This window comes from Solenopsis invicta, chromosome 8, assembly GCF_016802725.1.
Source record: "Solenopsis invicta isolate M01_SB chromosome 8, UNIL_Sinv_3.0, whole genome shotgun sequence".
Lineage (NCBI taxonomy): Eukaryota > Metazoa > Arthropoda > Insecta > Hymenoptera > Formicidae > Solenopsis > Solenopsis invicta.
In genome coordinates this window covers 25388388-25409489 of record NC_052671.1, presented here as the reverse complement: position 1 = coordinate 25409489, position 21102 = coordinate 25388388, and the positions used below count along the sequence as shown (strand labels likewise).

The window sequence follows — 21102 nt, the reverse complement described above, 5'->3', positions numbered from 1 at the left end:
TTATGACGTGGAAACCAAAGCTCAATCATCTCAATGGAAGCTGCCGCACGAACCAAGACCGAAAAAAGCGCGCCAAGTTCGGTCAAATGTGAAAGTTTTGCTGACAGTTTTCTTCGATTGCAGGGGCGTGGTGCATCATGAGTTCTTGCCACAGGGTAGAACGGTCAATAAGGAATATTACCTGCAAGTTATGCGCAATTTGCGCGAAGTAATCCGCCAGAAACGCCCGGATTTGTGGAAGAACAAAAATTGGCTTTTGCACCACGATAACGCCCCTGCTCACACATCGTTGCTTGTGCGCGACGTTTTGGCCAAAAACAACACACTAATGATGCCGCAGCCACCGTATTCCCCAGATCTGGCCCCCTGTGACTTTTTCTTGTTCCCTAAACTGAAGAGGCCCATGAAAGGACGACGTTACGCTACGCTTGACGAGATAAAGACGGCATCGAAGGAGGAGCTGAACAAGATAAAAAAAAATGATTTTTTGAAGTGCTTCGAAGATTGGAAAAACCGTTGGCACAAGTGTATAATATCTCATGGGAATTACTTTGAAGGGGACAAAATAGATATTCATGAATAAATAAATAATTTTTGAAAAAACACAAAATTCGCGATACTTTTTGAACACCTCGTATTTGCAAGTGCACACTTTGGAACGTACATCCTGATGCAGGCGACACAAAAGTGTTTCCAAGATATTGGGCAAAGGTTTATTCTCGGCCGTCTACGTGAATAATGCTTCACATTTGTTAGGGTACAATAAATGATAATTGTTTACAAAAATTGGATGTAATGTTTGTAAAAATTACATAAGAATAATTACAAGTATGACAAACAAGACTTCAGAGGCTGCAAGTTTTTGAAATGGTTCACCTAAAGGGCGCCAATACGTAAGCGTGAATCTCGCCGGGCCTAGGAGATTGCGCATTGCTTGCGCAGTGGTGGGGGTAAGGTAGAGCGTGGCAGTCACACTTGCAGTCGCGTGCCGCCACGTGCCACGTTTTGTGGTGAACCGTTTTACGAGTGTGATAAAAGTGAGATTAAAAAGAGAAGAGTGAAAGAGAGAGAAAGTGAAAGGGGAAAGTGATAGTGAGAGAGAGAGAGAGAGAGAGAGAGAGAGAGAGAGAGAGAGAGAGCTGAAGAAGAAAATGCAGAAAGGGAAATCGAAAGAGGCCATAAGAGAGGGCAAACTTCGTACGAAGACGACAATGACGACGAGGAAATGTAAGTAGACCTTACCCTACATTTATAGTAGTGCACAGTCGCGGTCATTAGAGTTGCAACACTTTTTGTTCGATGGTTTTTGGAATGTAGACTTGCTCATCGAGCGGCGAACGTAATTTGTTAAATCTGCACGTAAGAACAAATTACGTTTGCCGCTCGATGAACAAGTCTACATTCCAAAATCCATCGAAGAAAAAGTGTTGCAACTCTAATGACCACGACTGTACAATAAAAAAAAAATAAATTTATTTGAGCCTTGTGCCTGTGCCCGAGTTGTACACGAGCGAGACAAAAAGCTATCGAGAAGAAATGGCGAGGCGTGTTAAATCTCTCATCCGCGACATTCGCCTCGCGGTATCTTCTCGCCGATCGACTCGCTCGAATACAACTGGACTATGAATTGAAAATTGTCGACTTCAATAATTTGTATTTCGGCTTCTAAGAGAGTCCTTTTTTTTAAAATTTGCACACACCTTTGGAATAACATTAGAGTTATCAGTAAAATTTTGAAGAAGGAATCCTCTCAGAAGTCGAGTTATAAATAAATCTTTTTTTATCTTTTTCTAATTTTTAATGTTTGTGTTTGTATTTCAGCAAAAAGTGAAGGCGTCATTTCACGGTTAGTTTCGAGGGCTGAATGCGCTGGCTGTGGTGATACAAAAAAAAAGCATGTTTCGCCACAGCCACCGCCACCGTCACCACCACTACCGCCTCCGTCACTACCGCCTGCATCGCCATCGCCGCCCCGCCGCCGCCCCCGTCATCATCGCCGCCACCGCCGCTGCCGCCGCCGTCATCATCGCCACCGCTGCTACCATCGGCGGAACGTAGTCTTCCAAAATATATTTTGTCAAACGAGTATCCCATGAGCGGCCAGCGTATGCCGACGCCGTGTCTCATGGGATACTCGCAAAATATGAGACACCGGGCGCCGCGATCACGAGCACCGCCACCGCCAGTAATAACGCACAAGGTAATACAACATAAATATAAAAAATTAAACACATGCCTACGCACACAAAGGGAGATAGATAGACAGACAGACAGACAGAGGGGAGGGGGGGAGAGAGAAATTTTATTACACGACTTGCTAAGCCGTGTAATTGCTGCTAAGTAATTTATTTAATAAATAATTAATCCTAGATCTTGCTCAGGTAAATTACTAAGAGAAATAATTGAAGCCTTACCTATCCCGGAATAAAAAAAAGCATTTGGGATCTAAGTTAGGAGATACATTAAATATGGCAATATAAATTAATAAGGCTGATCATTAATATTATAAATAGTACAGAACATTCTAATTTTAGCAATATAGAAAATATTACAGTAGAAAAAAATCATAAAAAGTGCATTTATGATATTATTAGCAGCAATTACACGACTTAGCAATTCGTGTAATAGAATTTTCAATTTGTGTTATATATCCAGAAAATTCTTGTCCTAAAGTCAATGGAGTTGCCTATATATATATATATATATATATGAATGACTGCTTTGCTACAATCGTACACACATGCGCGCTTGCGCGTATGATAGTAACGAAACAGTGTATATGTATGTATGTGTGCGTGGGTGCGTGTGTGCGCGCATATACACATACTAATGTTTCTTTTTGCAGCTAATGAAGAACATGTTTCGGCGCGCGTTGCAACAGGCGAAAAAAGAAGGTCAGTATATGCAACGTAAAAAAAAAACGGAAACTTTAATATGTTTTCAACGTTTTTTGCAGGATATATTGGTGGTGCAGGATATGGTGGAGGATCTGTAGACGCGCCACCAATAAAAAATCATCCGCCTTTTACTGAGGCGTCCAATCCGCCGCCGCCCACCCAGGTGTACTATCCGCCGCCGCCGCCGCCGTCCACCCAGGTGTACTATCCGCCGACGCCGACTCAGGCGTACTATCCGCCGCCGCCGCCGACTCAGACGTACTATCCGCCGCCGCCGACTCAGGCGTACCATCCGCCGCCGCCGACTCAGGCGTACTATCCGCCGCCGCCGACTCAGGCGTACTATCCGCCGCCGCCGACTCAGGCGTACAACCCGCCGCCGCCGACCCAGGTGTACAACCCGCCGCCGCCGACCCAGGTGTACAACCCGCCGCCTCCGACCCAGGCGTACAACCCGCCACCGCCGACCCAGGTGTATAACCCGCCGCCGTCGACCCTGGCGTACACCCCTCCTCTGCCGACGCAAACGTACAATCCGCCGCCGCCAACCCAGGCGTACAATCCGCCGCCTCCGACCCAGGCGTACAACCCGCCACCGCCGACCCAGATGTATAACCCGCCGCCGTCGACCCTAGGGTACACCCCTCCTCTGCCGACCCAGACGTACAATCCGCCGCTGCCGACCCAGGCGTACACCCCTCCTCCGCCGACCCAGGCGTACAATCCGCCGCCGCCGACTCAGGTGTACAACCCGCCGCCGCCGACCCAGACATAAATTGTATTTTTCTAAATAAAAATTATCTTAACGTACAGAAAACCAATTCATCAATTTTTCAACCTTTTTTCTATATTAAAAGTACATTGGAACAAAAGTACATGTAATTAATTCATTTAATTATACATACATACATACATATATACATATATATATATATATATATATATATATATATATATATATATATATATATATATATATAATATATATATATGTATATATAATACAAACACACAATACTGTTGTTTCGTATATAAGACAAAATTTTTTTTATTTATTTTCAACTCGTGGATGTGAATCGCGATTAACTTTTATCATTTACTGACGTTCTGTAGCTCGTATGTATGAAATGAGACCAGCGCGGACTTCAGAAAACTCTAACAAACAACACTGACTGAGTGTCATTCTAATCAAAAACGTAACAAAAAAGTTTAACACGTAAACAGCTGTACGTGTAAATTTTGCTTAGCGCGCGCGCGCGCGCGCACAGGCACACACGCATGCATACATATCTTTTTTCGCGAATGAGGCTCGAGATGCGTTTGTATGTGCCTAATTTTCGCATGTTATATTTATGGAAATTAATTAAATTATTTATTTATTTATTTAGCTTGAGGCAAATTGAAAGCTGACCAATCGATGGAAAACTCATTTTTATTCATCAAAAGCGACATAAACATGATCGAACCCATAAATCCTCAGGCGAGCAAGCCGCTATTTTACCGAACGCACTTGATCCGATTATAGCGCCATCTGCGAAAGAACCTATGAACTACAGCCACTGCTCTTCTTGCCATCGTTTACGTGCGCTAAGCGAAATTTGGACACGTACAGCTGTTTACCTATTAAACTTTTTTGTTACGTTGTTGACTGAAACGATACACAGTCAGTGTTGTTTGTTAGAGTCTTCTGAAGTCCGCCCTGGTCTCATTTTATACATACGAACTACAGAGCGTTAGTAAATGACATAAATTAACCTTGGTTGACAGATCTACGAGTCGAAAATAAATGAATTTTTAACTTTTTGGTCGATTTACTCATAAAATTTACCAGAGCACACTTTGTTTTGGTGCGTACTTTTATTTTGCAAAAGGATTTTGCGATCTGTAAAGCCAATTCGAAAATTAATGAACACTGTAATGGTCGGTAATTCCCGTCAGTATAGCATCCTCTTAATGTTATAAAAATAATGAACAATTTGATTGTTTATAATAATTGTAACAATTAATTATTTTTATTAATACTTTCATAAATAAAAAGAATATTTTATTAAATTGTATCCTTTTAGCTTTAAAATAAATACTTTTTATCGCTGTACGATAAATTGAATCGTATCGTATTTTACAACTTAAGCAACTTACAAACTTCTTCTGCATTTATTTATTATAATAAAATACTTAATGATGTGAGGAAAGTTGTATTGATTAGAGCCTCTTTGATTATAGTGTAGTTATTGCAATGTATTGATCGTAGCATTGAAGAGCAAGTGGAGTAAAACCGTGAGACAATCGAGCCGCGCAAAAAACGATTGTACGCTGGTTAATCGAGCCGAATTTTTATGTTGCGAGATCCTTGTAAAATCAAATAAACTAATTCAATTTATTGTTAGTTAAAAGAGTGAATATGTATTTGATGTTTTTTCTCGTTACTTTTGGATCCTTACAATTATTTTAAAAAATATAGCAAAATCACAAATTTTATTTAATTTTAGAAAGAATCAGTCATACTTCTACTTCCTTTAACACATAAATATTGATACCTACATTATGATTACTATAATTATTCGCCAATACTGATTGTGATTATTCAATATTCATCAATACTTTACTTTAATACTTATTGACTAACTAGTCTCTAATATCTATTCATTAATACTAATTGTCAATATTTAGTATTTATTAATACTTAACTATCTCTAATACTTACGTACTGATCAATATCAGTCTCTAATATTTAGTATTTACCAATACTAAATGTTAATACTCAATATTCATCAATACATAGATATTCAATATTGACTTTCAATCATTCAGTACTACAACTTGAATACTAAGTATTGGTATGTTAATACTGAAGATTGAGTATGTGATTGAGTATGTAAATGAATATTTATTTTTCGTACGAGATATATTTATTTATAGTATATCTTGTGTCTTTTTTTAGTATTGGTCATCGTAAGTCACATAAGGAAATTGTTGGTCCAGGCCCGGCCGCATACATCAAAGTAAATTATGATATAATAAAACGACGCAGTCCAGCGTACAGTCTAAAGGGACGACACATTGTATTGGAAAAATATCACAGTCCGGCACCCATTTTTTATCCGTTGTACGACACACGAAAACGTTTGCCTATGTATTCGTTTGGTATAAAGCATAGCGAATGCGCTGGAATACCTATGACTCAGCTGGATGAAGATTGATTTTATAATTAAAAATTGTGCATAGACATTTTGTTATTATATTTTTTGTGTTTGTGCAATAAATTTGTATTGTAAAAAAATTTGATATGTAGTTATTATGCGGAGTAACGATTCTTCTCTTCCGAGATTGGTACACCATGAAACGGGTCAAGCAACGGTAATTTATCCCTTTTCTAAAGGAAACTTGATTCAAGTTCCTGCAATACGGCGGCACACAAAATACGTTATAAATTTTTAAAGAACGGCGTGAGAAAAATCCGAGAAATCACTTGAAATCACTGGCTATGTGATGCGGTCAACCCGACTCCATAAGACTTTTTTCTTATAAAAAAAGGAGAAAGTATTAAACAATGATTCTCTGTAGATAACTAACAGGTGGTCCACTTTAGCCAGGCAAGTAAGCCGGAACTGGTCCCTCGAATTAACGCAGTTACTCAACACCGGACACGTGCGGGTTCAGCCAGGACGGACTAGAGGTAAAAGAGAGAGCAAGCCGAAAAGTGGAGGATGTGAGCGCTCAATAAACACAAAAAATTGGTGCGCATCATAAACTTTTTTTTGTTTATTGAAGAAAAGAAAATCTTCACAAAGCTCACATCCAGGACTGACGAGACCATTCCAGATCAGCCGGTGCTAACCAAGCGCAAGTTCTTTTGCGCAAGAACTGACCAGTCAAGGTAGCCATCGTCTTCCTAGGAAAGGAAGACGTTTTGGGATCCGTACTATCAAGGTGTGGAGGATTCGATGCGAGTATATCACGAAAGATATTATACGCATCGCCTTTCCCCTAAAAATATCTCCTTGCTTGTACCAACAAAAGCTTACGACTGTCCCTCGGAACCGACAATTTGCCATTTCATCAGGAAACGGCCAAGCTTAGAATTGAAACCAGCACCTAATCATACGAGCAGCAAACAGAAGTCCGACTAGACCAAGCCGATCCTTTTTTCTACAATTATATAATTGTATAATTCCTTTTTCTACAATTATATGTATATGCATCGAAGGCACAATGGATTCGTTGTTAAAAATTCACAGTTTCAAAGTAAAACTCGATTTGCTCTTCAAGGTTCATGCATTTTGCTCAGCCAATCCCGAGATAATTTTCTATCCATATTATCATCATCATTATCATCATCATCCAGTCTTTTGTTTCGTCCACTGTTGAACATAGGCCTCCTCTAAAGTTTGCTATTTTTTTATCCTGCGCCATGGCTATCCCATTTGTTGTATGTTTCAATCCTTAAGTTGATAGCATTTTTATTTTTGACGCGTTTTTTGGTAGTGATCAAGTTTTTGTCCCCCTTTCTCCCCAAAATTCTTGGGACAGACTAAATAATGAGATTTTGGATGTTCCATCCTATTCACCTGGGTTTTGTTATAAAACTTGACATTTTTTTTGTTTCATTCTTTAATAGTTTAGCCATTTCTCGCCACGATGGCCAGACCGGATTGGCAAAAAGTGGGAGGTATGTGAAGGAACATTTGAATTTGGAATTGGATGAGGGAGGGTGAGAACATGTTTTTTCTTGGTACTAGGAGTTTTGGGAGTGAAACATGGCTTACGTAGACAGGGTAGCGTCCCTGAAGTAAGTCTGTCTTACACCGGGTTTGTATAGGAGTATCTACCCGTTACCTTTATCAAGTTGCACGCAATAAATTAAATTAAATTAAACTGAATCAAATTGAAATATGGAATTGTTTATGACTGATAGATGTTCAAAAAGTGTTTTATATTTTCGAAATGTTTACAAATAGTTTACAAATGTTTGGGAAATGTTTTATTAAAAAAATGTTCTATGTTTTCAGAATGTTGCAAATGTTCAAAGGGTGTTTTGCAAAGATATTTTGTAGTACTTTGTCTTTGTCAGATAGTTTTAAACATCTCATAAACAATTTTATGTTTAAATTTTCATCTCATAAATATTTCAATGAATGTTCTAAAATTCCAAATAAATATATACTCAACACTTAAGCAAACATCTTATAAACATTCTATTTTTGCTGTGGTATTTCCAACGCCAATGATATTAATTTTTTATTAAAATAAATAACTTTAAGAATGCACTTACCAGCAAGAACGATAATGACGTAAGAGTGAGCAAAAGCAGCTGCGAGGCTCAACGCGAATGTCGCAGTCACTAAGGAATCGGCGATGAGATTTGTTGTTGTAGATGGTTCATAAAAATTGAGGTCTTTCAAAGACTCAACAGCACGATTCTCGAATGCATGATAGAATTTGTCCGGCAGGAAGGTCAGAGGTACTGATCGCGGAGTCGCGACTTTACAAACGTAAAAGTCAGCAGCAGCTGTTCTGCCTGCTTTACAATGTAGTGGTTCACGAATAACTCGGTAATGTCTGTTTCTTTCGTGAGCCAAAGCCATTCAGGCAGTCCACCCGGATGCGATTTTGCAAAGGTTTCCAAATCTTAAAGATTGTTTCCAATTCTCCATAGTCCTTCAGCACCATTTATTTTTCTTTTGGCTTCGAGAAAACTTGCCGTTGTTTTCGATAGTCCTCTCGGTAAATTAGCCAAGCCAGACATCGTGCTGGTTTTTGGAATATTGAAGGTTTTTGTTATCTCGCTTCTAACACCTTTATTTCACCTTATTAATTCGTTAGATCACGAATTTCTCTTAATGTGAAGTCTGCGAACGTGATGGTAACGACGCGACGGTTTGCGCTAATTTAAATCTCCTATCCACGGCGTCCTATAATTACTAGAAGCCAAACTTTTCATCGATCGTTAGTCAAATCTCTACATCCATCCGTGTAGAGGCCTCCGATTGATTTAATCCAGAGTTTATCCTATTTGATTAAGGAGGAGATCATCATCCAATGACTATCTTGTTATAGTTACCTGTTTAAAATACAAAGAGAAAAAACTATTTCTTATTTCTAAAGTTATTCCTGAGGTTACGCGAATTAGTAACTAAAGAGAAGTACGATAAAATAAAATACATTTGCGCCAAATCTCAATATAGACATTCAGTCAGAGTTTAGATCAGATATGCCCGTTAGGCGGACACCTCGCCAAATTATTCAGGGTGTTCCTAAGAGCAGGGGGACGCAACTTATTGAATCAGGAGTCGATTCCTGTATGGGCATCCATAGCGGAAATTGTTACATTGCGATCACCTTTGCCTTTTCCTCCTCTCCTCAAGGAATGCGATCAGCACTATTCTCTACCATCCTCTCCTGCCCACTCGCTTTCGTCACAACTTCCCAGGTAACAAACTGACGTAATTTGTCATTTTGACGTCAAAATAACGTCTTTGATGACACTTTGACGACAAATGACGACAAATAACTGGGTTATTTACCGAATTTACCCCGACACCCTTCCGTCTTTCGTTCCTAGTATATTCTATTTTCCGGTCCCGTTAGATTTTCAGAATCCTCTTTCTTCCTCGAATTTTACGTCTAGCGTGGAATCATAGAGGAAGTCTTTATCCCAAGTTTTCCCACAAACTCAACGTCTAGCATTGAGTTTCTAGAAGAGATAATCACCTCTCCTCTCAACCCTGATAATGATCCCGACCACCTCTTCCAACAAATGTAACGAACCGTCTTGTCGCCACCCCCCGGATCGTCCATCGTCCCACGTTGTCTGGTCGAACACTCGCCAGACAACAGCGAAAGACGCAACGCGCCGATAAAATTTGTCACGTTTGCGCGCGTTTAAACGAGGCATCCGCATAATGGCAATCTTGACGCGCACGCGCAGTCGTCGCCGATTTCGAACGTTCGAGAGCATGCCGCTTCTCTGTGCCCGATCTCGAGTGGCGGGGATGTTGACTTTGCCTCCGACCGTTCTCGAGCATCCCCCTACCACCGAGCTCGGGTATATAAGCCACGAGAGCACATATCTCGTGACTCTTTTCTTCCTGAACCGTCCAACACAAAGAAGCCGCCCAAGTCCCGTCCGGGAGTCAAGTGCCTTGGCTTCCGCGAAGTGCTCTTTGCCCGTGACCGTTCCGATTTCACTTTCCGCTAAGTTTCGTGGTCTCAAGCGCCTTAGGCTCCAGCAAGCGATCTTGCCTGCTCGGCATCCAGCAACTCCAGCGACTCCAGTTCCTGCTACCGGCAACGCTCCACGATCAGGGGTGCGGGGATTCCGCGCCTCTACCAAGTGCTCTTGGCGTGGACGTTGCCATCCGCCCAAATCTAGCGGCGGTATTAATTTAACCGTCATGCGTCACGCCGTTTACGCAATCAGCTAATCCCGCGACACGGTACCGCCGTGCCCGCGTGGCCGTCCGGCCTGCAAACGCGAGGCAACGTAAACAGCGTGAAGCTATTTATAGCCTCACAGCTGAGCGCCGAATAACACGCTGTTTCGGTACGCGCGCATGACGTCGCTGGAGATCGTGTCCTAGGCACCTGTTTCTTGTAAATAATCGCCGGATTTAAATCCCCGGCCGTTGTAAATAATCCGCGAATCGTCCGTCCGTTTAATCCGCTCTCTGTTGTACATCGCGTCTTATTCTCTTTATCTTTATATCACATTTTCTTTAGTTGTATATTGCGTTATTATTTTTTTGTATTTCTTTTGATCTTGTATTCATAATAAATTTATAGATATTTATAGATATTCTTTTCTACCTAAAAGTAGACCAAGTACGCAATTAATTCTATTCTGCTATCTCTTGCGCTTTTGTCGCTGTTATCACCGCCCATGCACAAAGCGGGATCGTTTCACACATTACCCCAAAAGATTTTTGCAACGCCTTTTTCCCTGCCATTTCAGTTGCCATTCGCGAATTAAATTCTTCCCGACAATAAATTAACTTATTTTATCCATTCCACAATTGTGAATGTAAAACGTAATTAGCTTATAATAAATTTATAAGAGATAAATTAGTCATTCAATTTTATTCATTCTACTAAAAATGCGCCATAATTATAATATATTTCTTAAAACTAAAAATTTGTAATGCATCTAATTTAACAAATATATGTCAATTTAATTTATAAGAAATTTTAATCGTTCAATAACACAGGCACACAAAAGAAAGTGTCATATCCGAGAGACTATGTATCCTTATTTTGACGCCTTGAAACCGAATGTGACCTTAGAATTGCTCCATCAGATCAGGCTTTTCTTTATACCCAAAAAGTTACCAAATATTTCTTAAAATTACACTATTTAGTCCGGTAAAAAAAATCCTGATCTGATGGAGCAATTCTAAAGTTATGTTTGGTTTTAGAGCGTCAAAATACATAGGGATACATAGGTGTAGGCTCTTGGACATAACACTTTCTTTTGTGTGCTTGTGTAATTATTTAATCAACCCGTCTTATCTCGTTCTTCTCTTTACTAAAAAGATCATGCTAGGTCTGATCTCGAGTTAAAGAGATTAGATTTTCTGATTCAAATCAGGATGACGATCGCACGGCTCTCGAAAAAATTTTAAAGCGTATCGTGATACGCTAACCCATATTTCGGAGTCATAAAAGTGCGTTTGCCTTCATCCATACGTCTGTCTAGTACCGCCACAAATTAAAGTTTTTGTTGCGTCTTTCCCTGTCTTGCCTAAATCTCAGATAACCTTTCCATTATTATCTGTCCTTAAGGCTGGACGTAACCATAATTTTTCGAGGTTCATCCGGGATGAAAAGTCTACGGCGTACATAACACATAAAATAAAATATTTTTAACACTTCCACTTTTCAAGTGTTATTGCTTACAATCGAACAATCTTTCAACGCTAATCTTTGACCTCAAGAACTCGAATTTTTTTTTTTGCGATGCCCTTGATAAAGATATCCGCAAGTTAACCATGTGAAAGCACATACATAATTTCTATTATTCACTTTTCATACTTTTTGTATATAAAATGGAATCTTACATCGATATATTTCGTTCGATTATGATATTCTAGGTTCTTTATTAGCTTGATTGCGCTCTGATTATAATTATCAACATGCAATTAGTTTCTCATCGTATTTGAATCTTATCTCGGAAATAATTTTACCTAATTAAATACATTCTTTTATTGCAGTACTCGCTGTTTAATGGGAAAACATGAATTTCATTCACCGTATTTAATTCTGATTGTTTATTAATATTATATTTTACAATTTATAAACGACGAGTTAATTGTAATTTGTGTTCGATCGATACCCGTATTCGCCACGATAATGTCTAGAGACAGGCAGCAGCTCTGAGTCCGTGAGGACGTCGTCTTGGAACAACTGCCTTGAGTTGCTGACTCGATGCGATATCTCTTTGTCGATGGGGAGCAAAGCTTTCGGACACTTCTAATGAACGATACGTCTATAATACGTGATCTTGATTTGAACTGAATAAGTTTATTTCACACAGTCATAAAATACCGTCACTCGCGTGCATGTCGTTACGACAAGCGCATATCTCGGTCTCGACCGCGTTTAAGAGCCTCTGCCCTGAGTCCAAGAATGACGTCGTGGAGCAACGTAACTACCCTGCGTCTTTAATTGATTTTTGACTTGATGGGAAACAGAAGACGACTTGCGTATTACTGCACTTGCGATATAATTTGCGAATTTACGGTCATGTACAGGAAACGTAATTAATTGTCTGCTTTGATCTGTGGTCGGGAATATAGTGAGGAAACGCCGGCTCAGGACAACACCAACACCGAATTGCATTTTTTTATAAAAAGACGTCCGCGTGGTAACAGAAAATCACGAGGTGCGAGATCCCCCAAATTGCCCGGGACCTCTTTTTGTTTTCTCGCGTGCTACATTGTCCGCCTATCATCCGTTCTATGTAACACATACATACACTCGCATACGTGTGTGCGAATGTATGCCTTGCTTCATTACAACTTACAACTATATCGCATTGCTCGCTTAGTTCTTTACGCATGTATGTACCTGCGTCGTGTACGACGCGCCTGTGTGTATGTAGGTTGTATCTAACACTCGCAACTGTGTATTCTGCCTTAGTTGTGCTCAAGCTTACTGTCTCTTGGCGTTTCAAAGCCCAGGTAATCGCTCCGCCTACAAATTGAAAAACATAACCCGTGGTTAAGCGGCATGTTTCCATATTGCTTGCATAATCCGCAAGGGAGAAATCTTTAATCTCAGAAGTGTTGTAGCCACGATATAATATTCCGTGGTTTTCGATATTTATTAGATATCTAAATATCCGCTTTATCGCATTCCAATAATTTAAATCAAATTTGTTACAACAACGACTTACCGCATACGAAATATTAAGGCGCAATATCATTGCTAGGAATAACAAACATCCTACGGCCTCTCGGTACAGAATCTTTTCCGTTTTCTCCCACTCACATTCAGGAACCTTTAGAATTACATGTAGATCGAACGGCACTGACACACTATTTGCTTTACACATATCAAAGCGTTTCAATAATTTATGGACATGAATTCTGATGAATAAATATCGTCCGCTCAATGCGATTTTGTTCTATCTCCATACCAACAAAATTGTTTACATCGCTTTCAGCAATTTCAAATGTGTTTCTTAGTTCAGTAAAAAAATGATCGATTACAAAAGTACAATCAGCTAACACGAGTCCGTCGTCGACATACAGCGCGAAATAGATCTTTTTCCTTTCAAAGAGGGTCAGTAAAATTGGCCAATTTCTTGGATCTTGAATTTCAAACTTTTCTTTATGCCAAATAGTACTATATAATGGAACATTAATCCCAAAAAAATTTCAAGATGAACATAAACGCAGTTTCGGAGATATAAAGGGTTAAAAGTGATGGTTTCTCATAACACAGGGCGCCGTTTTTAGACTTTTTTTCTGTTGTTTGAATAAAAGTTACCATTTTCCATTGTATTTTTGCGCGCTGAACACGAATTTGGTAAGCAAATTGCTCTATCACGTCAGATTTTTTAGAAAAGTGTCAAAAATGATCATTTTTACATCATCATGGCGTTAAAAAAAATCTACTTCTATCTATCTAAAAAATATATGTATAACGAAGTGAAACATTGTTTCTTATGGATTTTTATCCTGGATTGAAATATGACCTTAGTTTTCCTCTAGTATGAAAACTCCCCGAGATAGATGGAGTTGAAGTAACATGTGACACCGTCTTTCACGGATCGAGATGCTTTTCTACTGAGTGTTTCCTTGCTTCTCACTATGCAGGATTGTTTTATGAATTGTGATAGAAACATTGCATATTTCAGGATTGGGTATTTGTATCCCATGATATTGAGCAAATCCAAGGAACCATACAATTGTCATTACACGACTGCAACAACCTGTAGTCCGAGCACCACTTTGACAAGTACAATAGTACTCACGAATAGAATCTCGTCCAGTTTTTGCTTTATCTATCAAAATAAAAATGTAGTGGTACTGACCACCACGGTAACGAGATTTTTTATGCGCCTTAATCAATGTAGGTTCTTCAACTGAGATGTTATATTTCTCATAGTTTAAAGCTGCTGACGGGTGATTCGATCTTGGATTAAACTTTTGCACCAAGAATATTCCTCTTTTCTGATGTTCTGCATAGTATAAAATCGCATTGCATATTTGATAAGGTCCAAGACTCAAGTTATACAGATCATTTATCGAAAGTTCAGGAAATCCAATGAGCCAATTATTTTCTTCGTTATCGAGTAATGTATACTCGACTCTAAAGAATGGTGCTTTCAGTTGAAGAAGATTGAATTCTTGGACGATAATTTGCAAACGATTAGGGACGTTAAGTCGAGATTTCAGAGTCCGTGCTATGTCTTCATGCATGATATCACTCAGAATTGGTTTGTGGAATAAATTCAAGAGCGCAAAAGCGATATAGATATAATCGAGATTGTGTTTGTGAGTTTTATTATTTGCTGGTAAAGAGAAAATTTTGAATTTACTTTTGAGACGACCGAAGATTTGCTCTATCACCCAGCAACATTTGGTTACACATCTTGAAGCATTTGCTTTTACGGTATCTAGTTGGTCAAGTCCTGGACAATAAGCTTTTAAATTCTTCTCTTCAGTTAGGAAATTAAGCACATTGTCTTCTTAAAGAATCAACGATTAAAATATGAAAAAATATACTCGAAAAGACAAGAGAATGTAGAGATAAAACAAAAAAAAAATAGCGAGAAATTATAGATATTGTTACGTCCCGACCGAGCGCGGTCGCCGTTGGGCAGAATATGCGCGTTTCGGCGAAACTGGCTGTTTCGAAGCCTAAGCTTCGGGGGCTCCACAGCCCAGGAGTGGATTGCGTGGCCGGATTTACCGGCGGACGGGCCCGATTCTCCGCGACCGACGGCCTAGAGAGGAGGGTTTTATAATCTTAAAGGGTGTGCCGCGAGAGCGCAAGTATGGTTGCGTCAGAGTCGTTCCAGGGACTATCTCCTTCTCGGATTAAATACGTTATGAATTCTTCCAACTCGTCGGGGCAACGGTCACAATCGAGAGGGTGGCGGTGGGCAGCTACAGACGCGTGGCAAGAATCGTACTTTTGCGGATTATATGAATGGCCGAGATGGATATAGTGTATAATTATCCCGAGATAATCTCCCTTTTTGGTGCTCGAGTGCTTGCTTTTACACTCGAGGCATACTACCGTTGATTCGTCGTCGTTGCGAAAATACAGAGAGGTTACGCACCGGGCATTGCGTAACCATGTACCGAACGAGCAATTTGCTTCGCGTTGGGCACGGACCGAGAAAACGGCAATGCGCGGCGGTGGGCACATGCTTTAGTTTATTGTATGTGATTATTATTTTTCGGGGCATGAACACGTGCACGTTTCTTCGATCAAGAGGCGCGGTCGCGTCTCGTGCCAATTTAAAAAAAAGATAAAAAACGCAAAGCGAAAAAGACCCGCGCCTCTTTTACGCGAGTCAGCGATTTCAAGCATTAACGAGTTATCAGATCTCAGTAACGGCTGAACCGATCAAGGTCTGAGTAGTCTCAATCGATAGCTTGGTGACGAATTGCATAATAAAAGTGTTTTTATTTTTTCTCTCCGTGTCCTACGAGCGGAGATATCGCGACGCAAAGTCCAATACATGTTTTACATGTGTAAGATACGTCATTATCGTCGCCAAGCGAATCTTGTCCAGTACCTCTTTTTGACACGAGTAACGAGTGGCGCTCATTTATAGCCGTTCTATCACGTGATATAACATGGCCGTACCCATAAGCATTATGGCCGTTTACCACTATATATGTGTACATACATGTAGTGGTAAGTTAAGGTGACAGTTTTCCTAACCTGTTATTTTTAGATTCGCGAATCAGGCATGTCGCGTCGCGAAAAGCGCGGTGCATTAGGTATACGGTCGTTAGTGCCGGGTGATTGTACGTCCTCGTGATCCCTCGACGAGGACAGCACACTTCAAGGACGCTTTCGAAAACAGCACGAGGTGTCAGTAGTAGAAGTGGTGATAGTGACAGTGGACGACTGGAAATGACGTGCAGTAACGACGACGATGGCGACGGCGACGGCGACGGCGATGACGCGCGGTAACGACGACGACGACGGCGACGATGATGGCGACGACGCGCGGTAACGACGGCGACGACGGCGACGGCGACGACGCGCGACGGCGACGACGGCGACGGCGACGACGGCGACGGCGACGACGCGCGGTAACAATGACGACGACGACGGCGACGACAACGACGCGCGGTAACGACGACGACGACGGCGACGACAACAACGCGCGGTAACGACGACGACGACGACGACGACGACGACGACGACGACGACGACGACGACGACGACGACGACGACGACGACGACGACGGCGACGGCGATGACGCGCGGTAACGACGACGACGACGACGACGACGGCGACGATGACGCGACGACCGCGACGACGCGACGACGCGCGGTAACGACGACGACGACGGCGACGGCGACGACGCGCGGTAACGATGACGACGACGACGGCGACGACAACGACGCGCGATAACGACGACGACGACGACGGCGAACAATGCGACGGCGACAGCGACGACGCGCGGTAACGACGACGACGACGCGCGGTAACGACGACGACGACGACGGCGACGATGACGGCGATGGCGACGGCGACGACAACGATGCGCGGTAACGACGACGACGACGGCGACGGCGGCGGCAAAGGCGATCTGAGTGTTGACGTCGAGGTAATCCTCGAGATCTCGAAAAAGCGTCTTATATTCTATTCTAATTACGAATAACGAAAATTTAATTTTCAAACTTAGCAAACACATAGCGTATGTGTTTAATTTAATGTAACGTAATTATCTTGATCTATGTTATATATGTTATATACATATTATACATTACATCTTAGAATTATATTTGGTGCTTGTTGGAAATGTTTAATTTTATCATAATACTTTACAATTTCTATTGTTTTCTTTATTATTGTTATTCTTTTGATGTCTCGTATAAAAATAGAAGATAAAAATTAAAAGTTATAAAAATTGGATATTTACTGTTATTATTCAAAGGTAGGAATAGAGGATTGTAGATTAAATTGTGGGATCGATTCTTTTAAAATTTGGTGATCCTAAAGATGTGCTACTTAACGATAATGTTGAATTTTTAATAATAAGATTTATTAATGGCTTTTGTTATAAATAATAACATAAGCATGTATGTATATATATATATTTTTTTTTTCCAAAGAAAGGTAAAAAAAAGATGTCAATTTATGCGTGTGCATGCACCTTATTTTTAATTTTTTTTAATTAACAGAAAAATTTTTCCATCCTAACCCATGTAATAATTTTATTTTTAACTTTAATTTTACAAAACAAAAGTAGTACTACATTATACTTTGTATTCTCACTGAAAAATTTTCTTATTCCAACCCAAGTGGTATATATCTTCACAATCTTGCAAAGTTAAAATCATGTATTTCATTACAAACAAAATAAATTTTGCTTATCACTACAAAACGCGTGATATCAGTACAAAATTACCTTTTCAAAAAAAGGTAAAAAAAAGGTGCCAATTTATGTGTGTGCGTGCGCACCTTATCTTTAATTTTTCTTAAAAACCAAAGTGGTACTATTTTTGTATTTTAACAAGAATTTTTCCATACTAACCCATGTGGTAATTTTACCTTTAATTTTAATTCTACAAAACAATAGTAGTACTACTTTGTACTTTGTATTTTCATTGAAAAATTTTCTTATTCCAACCCAAGTGGTATGTATTCTAAGAAATGAGTGAAATCTTTAAATTGCGCTAATTATAAAAAGAATATATTGCTCTTTAAAATAACTACTGTATTTACTTAAAAATAAATATCTTAAATTTAATCTAACCTAAATGTATTTTTTTCCAAAAAATGTATGAAATCTTTAAATTGCGCCAATTATAAAGAGAATATATTGCTGTTTGAAATAACTACTGTACTACTTTTAACGAATAAAATGCAAGTGATAGTATATTTATTTTTTAAGTAAAACCCAAGCAGCGATATCTTTAATTCCTTTTTAAATAAAATTCAAGTGATACTGTCTATGCATTTTTATTGAAACATTTTTCTGTTCTAATCTAAGTGGATGTACTTAATTTAAAAAAATTTCAATGAAATATGTAACATTTAATCTCAAAGAATTAAAGAGAAAACAGAAATGAGAATGTTTTATTAAAATAAAAAATTTTTAAACTACAAAAAATTGGCGCTGCTGTTTTACAACATTTTATTTAGATTATATTTAGACATCTAGCAGCGCCAATTTTTTGTAGTTTAAAAATTTTTTATTTTAATAAAACATTCTCATTTCTGTTTTCTCTTTAATTCTTTGAGATTAAATGTTACATATTTCATTGAAACTTTTTTAAATTAAGTACATCCACTTAGGTTAGAACAGAAAAATGTTTCAATAAAAATACATAGACAGTATCACTTGAATTTTATTTAAAAAGGAATTAAAGATATCGCTGCTTGGGTTTTACTTAAAAAATAAATATACTATCACTTGCATTTTATTCGTTAAAAGTAGTACAGTAGTTATTTCAAACAGCAATATATTCTCTTTATAATTGGCGCAATTTAAAGATTTCATACATTTTTTGGAAAAAAATACATTTAGGTTAGATTAAATTTAAGATATTTATTTTTAAGTAAATACAGTAGTTATTTTAAAGAGCAATATATTCTTTTTATAATTAGCGCAATTTAAAGATTTCACTCATTTCTTAGAATACATACCACTTGGGTTGGAATAAGAAAATTTTTCAATGAGAATACAAAGTACAAAGTAGTACTACTATTGTTTTGTAGAATTAAAATTAAAGGTAAAATTACCACATGGGTTAGTATGGAAAAATTCTTGTTAAAATACAAAAATAGTACCACTTGGGTTTTTAAGAAAAATTAAAGATAAGGTGCCCACGCACACACATAAATTGGCACCTTTTTTTTACCTTTTTTTGAAAAGGTAATTCTCTATAACAGTAGGCTCGATTTTAAGATACGGCTTGTCTTCTGAATCGTATAAATGAAGCGCGAGATCGTTTAGTGCTTCGTAGCACTCGACGCAGTCAACCGTGGTCTCCGGAAGTGAGATTAAACTATTGCAGGACGAACACCGTACGGCTTCTTCGTCTCCGCCGACAATTAAATGGTGACGCGTGATCGAGTCGTAATATAAGCGGTCGCGAGGGGGTAAGTTATTTTGGCACCTGTCGCAAATGATAATGTGATTAATTTGATGCTGGTGGAAGGTGGCTAGGCTACACAACGCGGAGTTAAGCCAATTGAAGTAAGGGGCTCGGGTTGAGAAATACGTGTTATGTGACATGCCTTATTGGGCGTTGCGACTTAGCTTTTGGAATGGCGGTTGCTTCTGAGACTGTTGCCTATGCCTTAGTGGCCGCATCGGTCAGGTGATGATTATCCTTGTCCTTCTTGGCTGCTCGGTTGTCTTCGGGTCTCGACCGTAATACTTCTGCTTGTGTACTACACTCGCGATATTGCGTGCATGAAGATGGATGGAAGTAGGGATGGAAATTGAGCAAAGCGTTTAAGCGTAAATTATAATTTATTGCCATAAGCGTAAGGAAGAAAGCAACACAACTTATTCGAGCTACAACTACGTTATACTAGAATTAGAATTGAATTTAGATTAGAAGTTACAGTTAATGTTAATCTCAACTAGGGTTAGAAGTGGCCTCGACTTAATATTAGCGCTGGATTGGAACTTGATTTCGAATTAGGAATGGAATGAGAATGAATCGTTGTATCGATCAACACGAACTAATAGCTCGGACAGAACTTGGTCACTACGATTGCGACACGGAACTGTTCCGGCTATACTAGCCCTGATCTCGACTGTCGAATTCGAACTGCCCGGAGTCGCGGGCTGCATCCCTATTTATACGACTTTTAGACAAAGCTCTGAGAAAAGTGCGGCAAGTCGGTACTCTTAGTGGGGGTTGCTGCTGATGCAACCACCACTCGGATTTCTTAAATGAGGAAACTCAAATTCAAGTGCCGTGCGAGCGGACTTCTCCGCCGCGACCATCCGGCACTGAAAAATGTTAAGGAATTGTCAGTTTACGATTTTATGACTTTAACGGTCGCGCGAAAGATTTCTCTGTCGCGGTAGCTTTCAAGTGCCGTGTGAGCGGACTTCTACGCCGCAACCATCCGGCATTGGAAAATGTTGGATTGAGATTTTATTACTTTTTGAGTGTTGTGGGCGCAGCTTTTCTCTAGCGACCCTCTATCACTGGAAAATGTTAAATACGATTTTACGACTTACTACGAGATCACTCTGCCGCGACTATCCGGCGCTGGGAAATGTTAAATAGACATTAGTCTATGATTTTTATGACTTACTGGCCGTGCGTGGAGATCACTCGCGACTATCCGGCGCTGGAAAATGTTAGGAACAGGACGCGACCTGATAGTTGAATTTTTTAGCGAATGCTGGCTTGCCCGTCTGCTCAATATCAATGTCGAAAAATTTATACCCGCAGCGTCGCGGACGTGACAATACATAAAAATAAACCGAGCGCTTATATGACACATGTATCGTACAAACAAAAAAATGGAAAACAACGAACAAGA

At 39.6% G+C, this 21102-nt stretch overlaps 1 protein-coding gene across 1 annotated transcript; it reads left to right on the top strand.

Moving 5' to 3' along the window:
• The first annotated feature begins 1211 nt into the window (after nucleotides 1-1211).
• Nucleotides 1212-3707, top strand: LOC120358588 (extensin-like). The gene is made up of 4 exons (XM_039453193.1): nucleotides 1212-1227; nucleotides 1911-2200; nucleotides 2846-2894; nucleotides 2957-3707. The coding sequence occupies exons 1-4, from the start codon at nucleotides 1212-1214 to the stop codon at nucleotides 3670-3672; spliced, it is 1071 nt and encodes a 356-aa protein (XP_039309127.1). The 3' UTR covers nucleotides 3673-3707.
• Nucleotides 3708-21102: the final 17395 nt, after the last annotated feature.

Coding starts and splice junctions, on each gene's coding strand:
- LOC120358588 (XM_039453193.1), top strand. Junction 2,201..2,845: donor CGCCAGTAATAACGCACAAG/GTAATACAACAT, acceptor TTCTTTTTGCAG/CTAATGAAGAACATGTTTCG. Junction 2,895..2,956: donor GCAACAGGCGAAAAAAGAAG/GTCAGTATATGC, acceptor CGTTTTTTGCAG/GATATATTGGTGGTGCAGGA.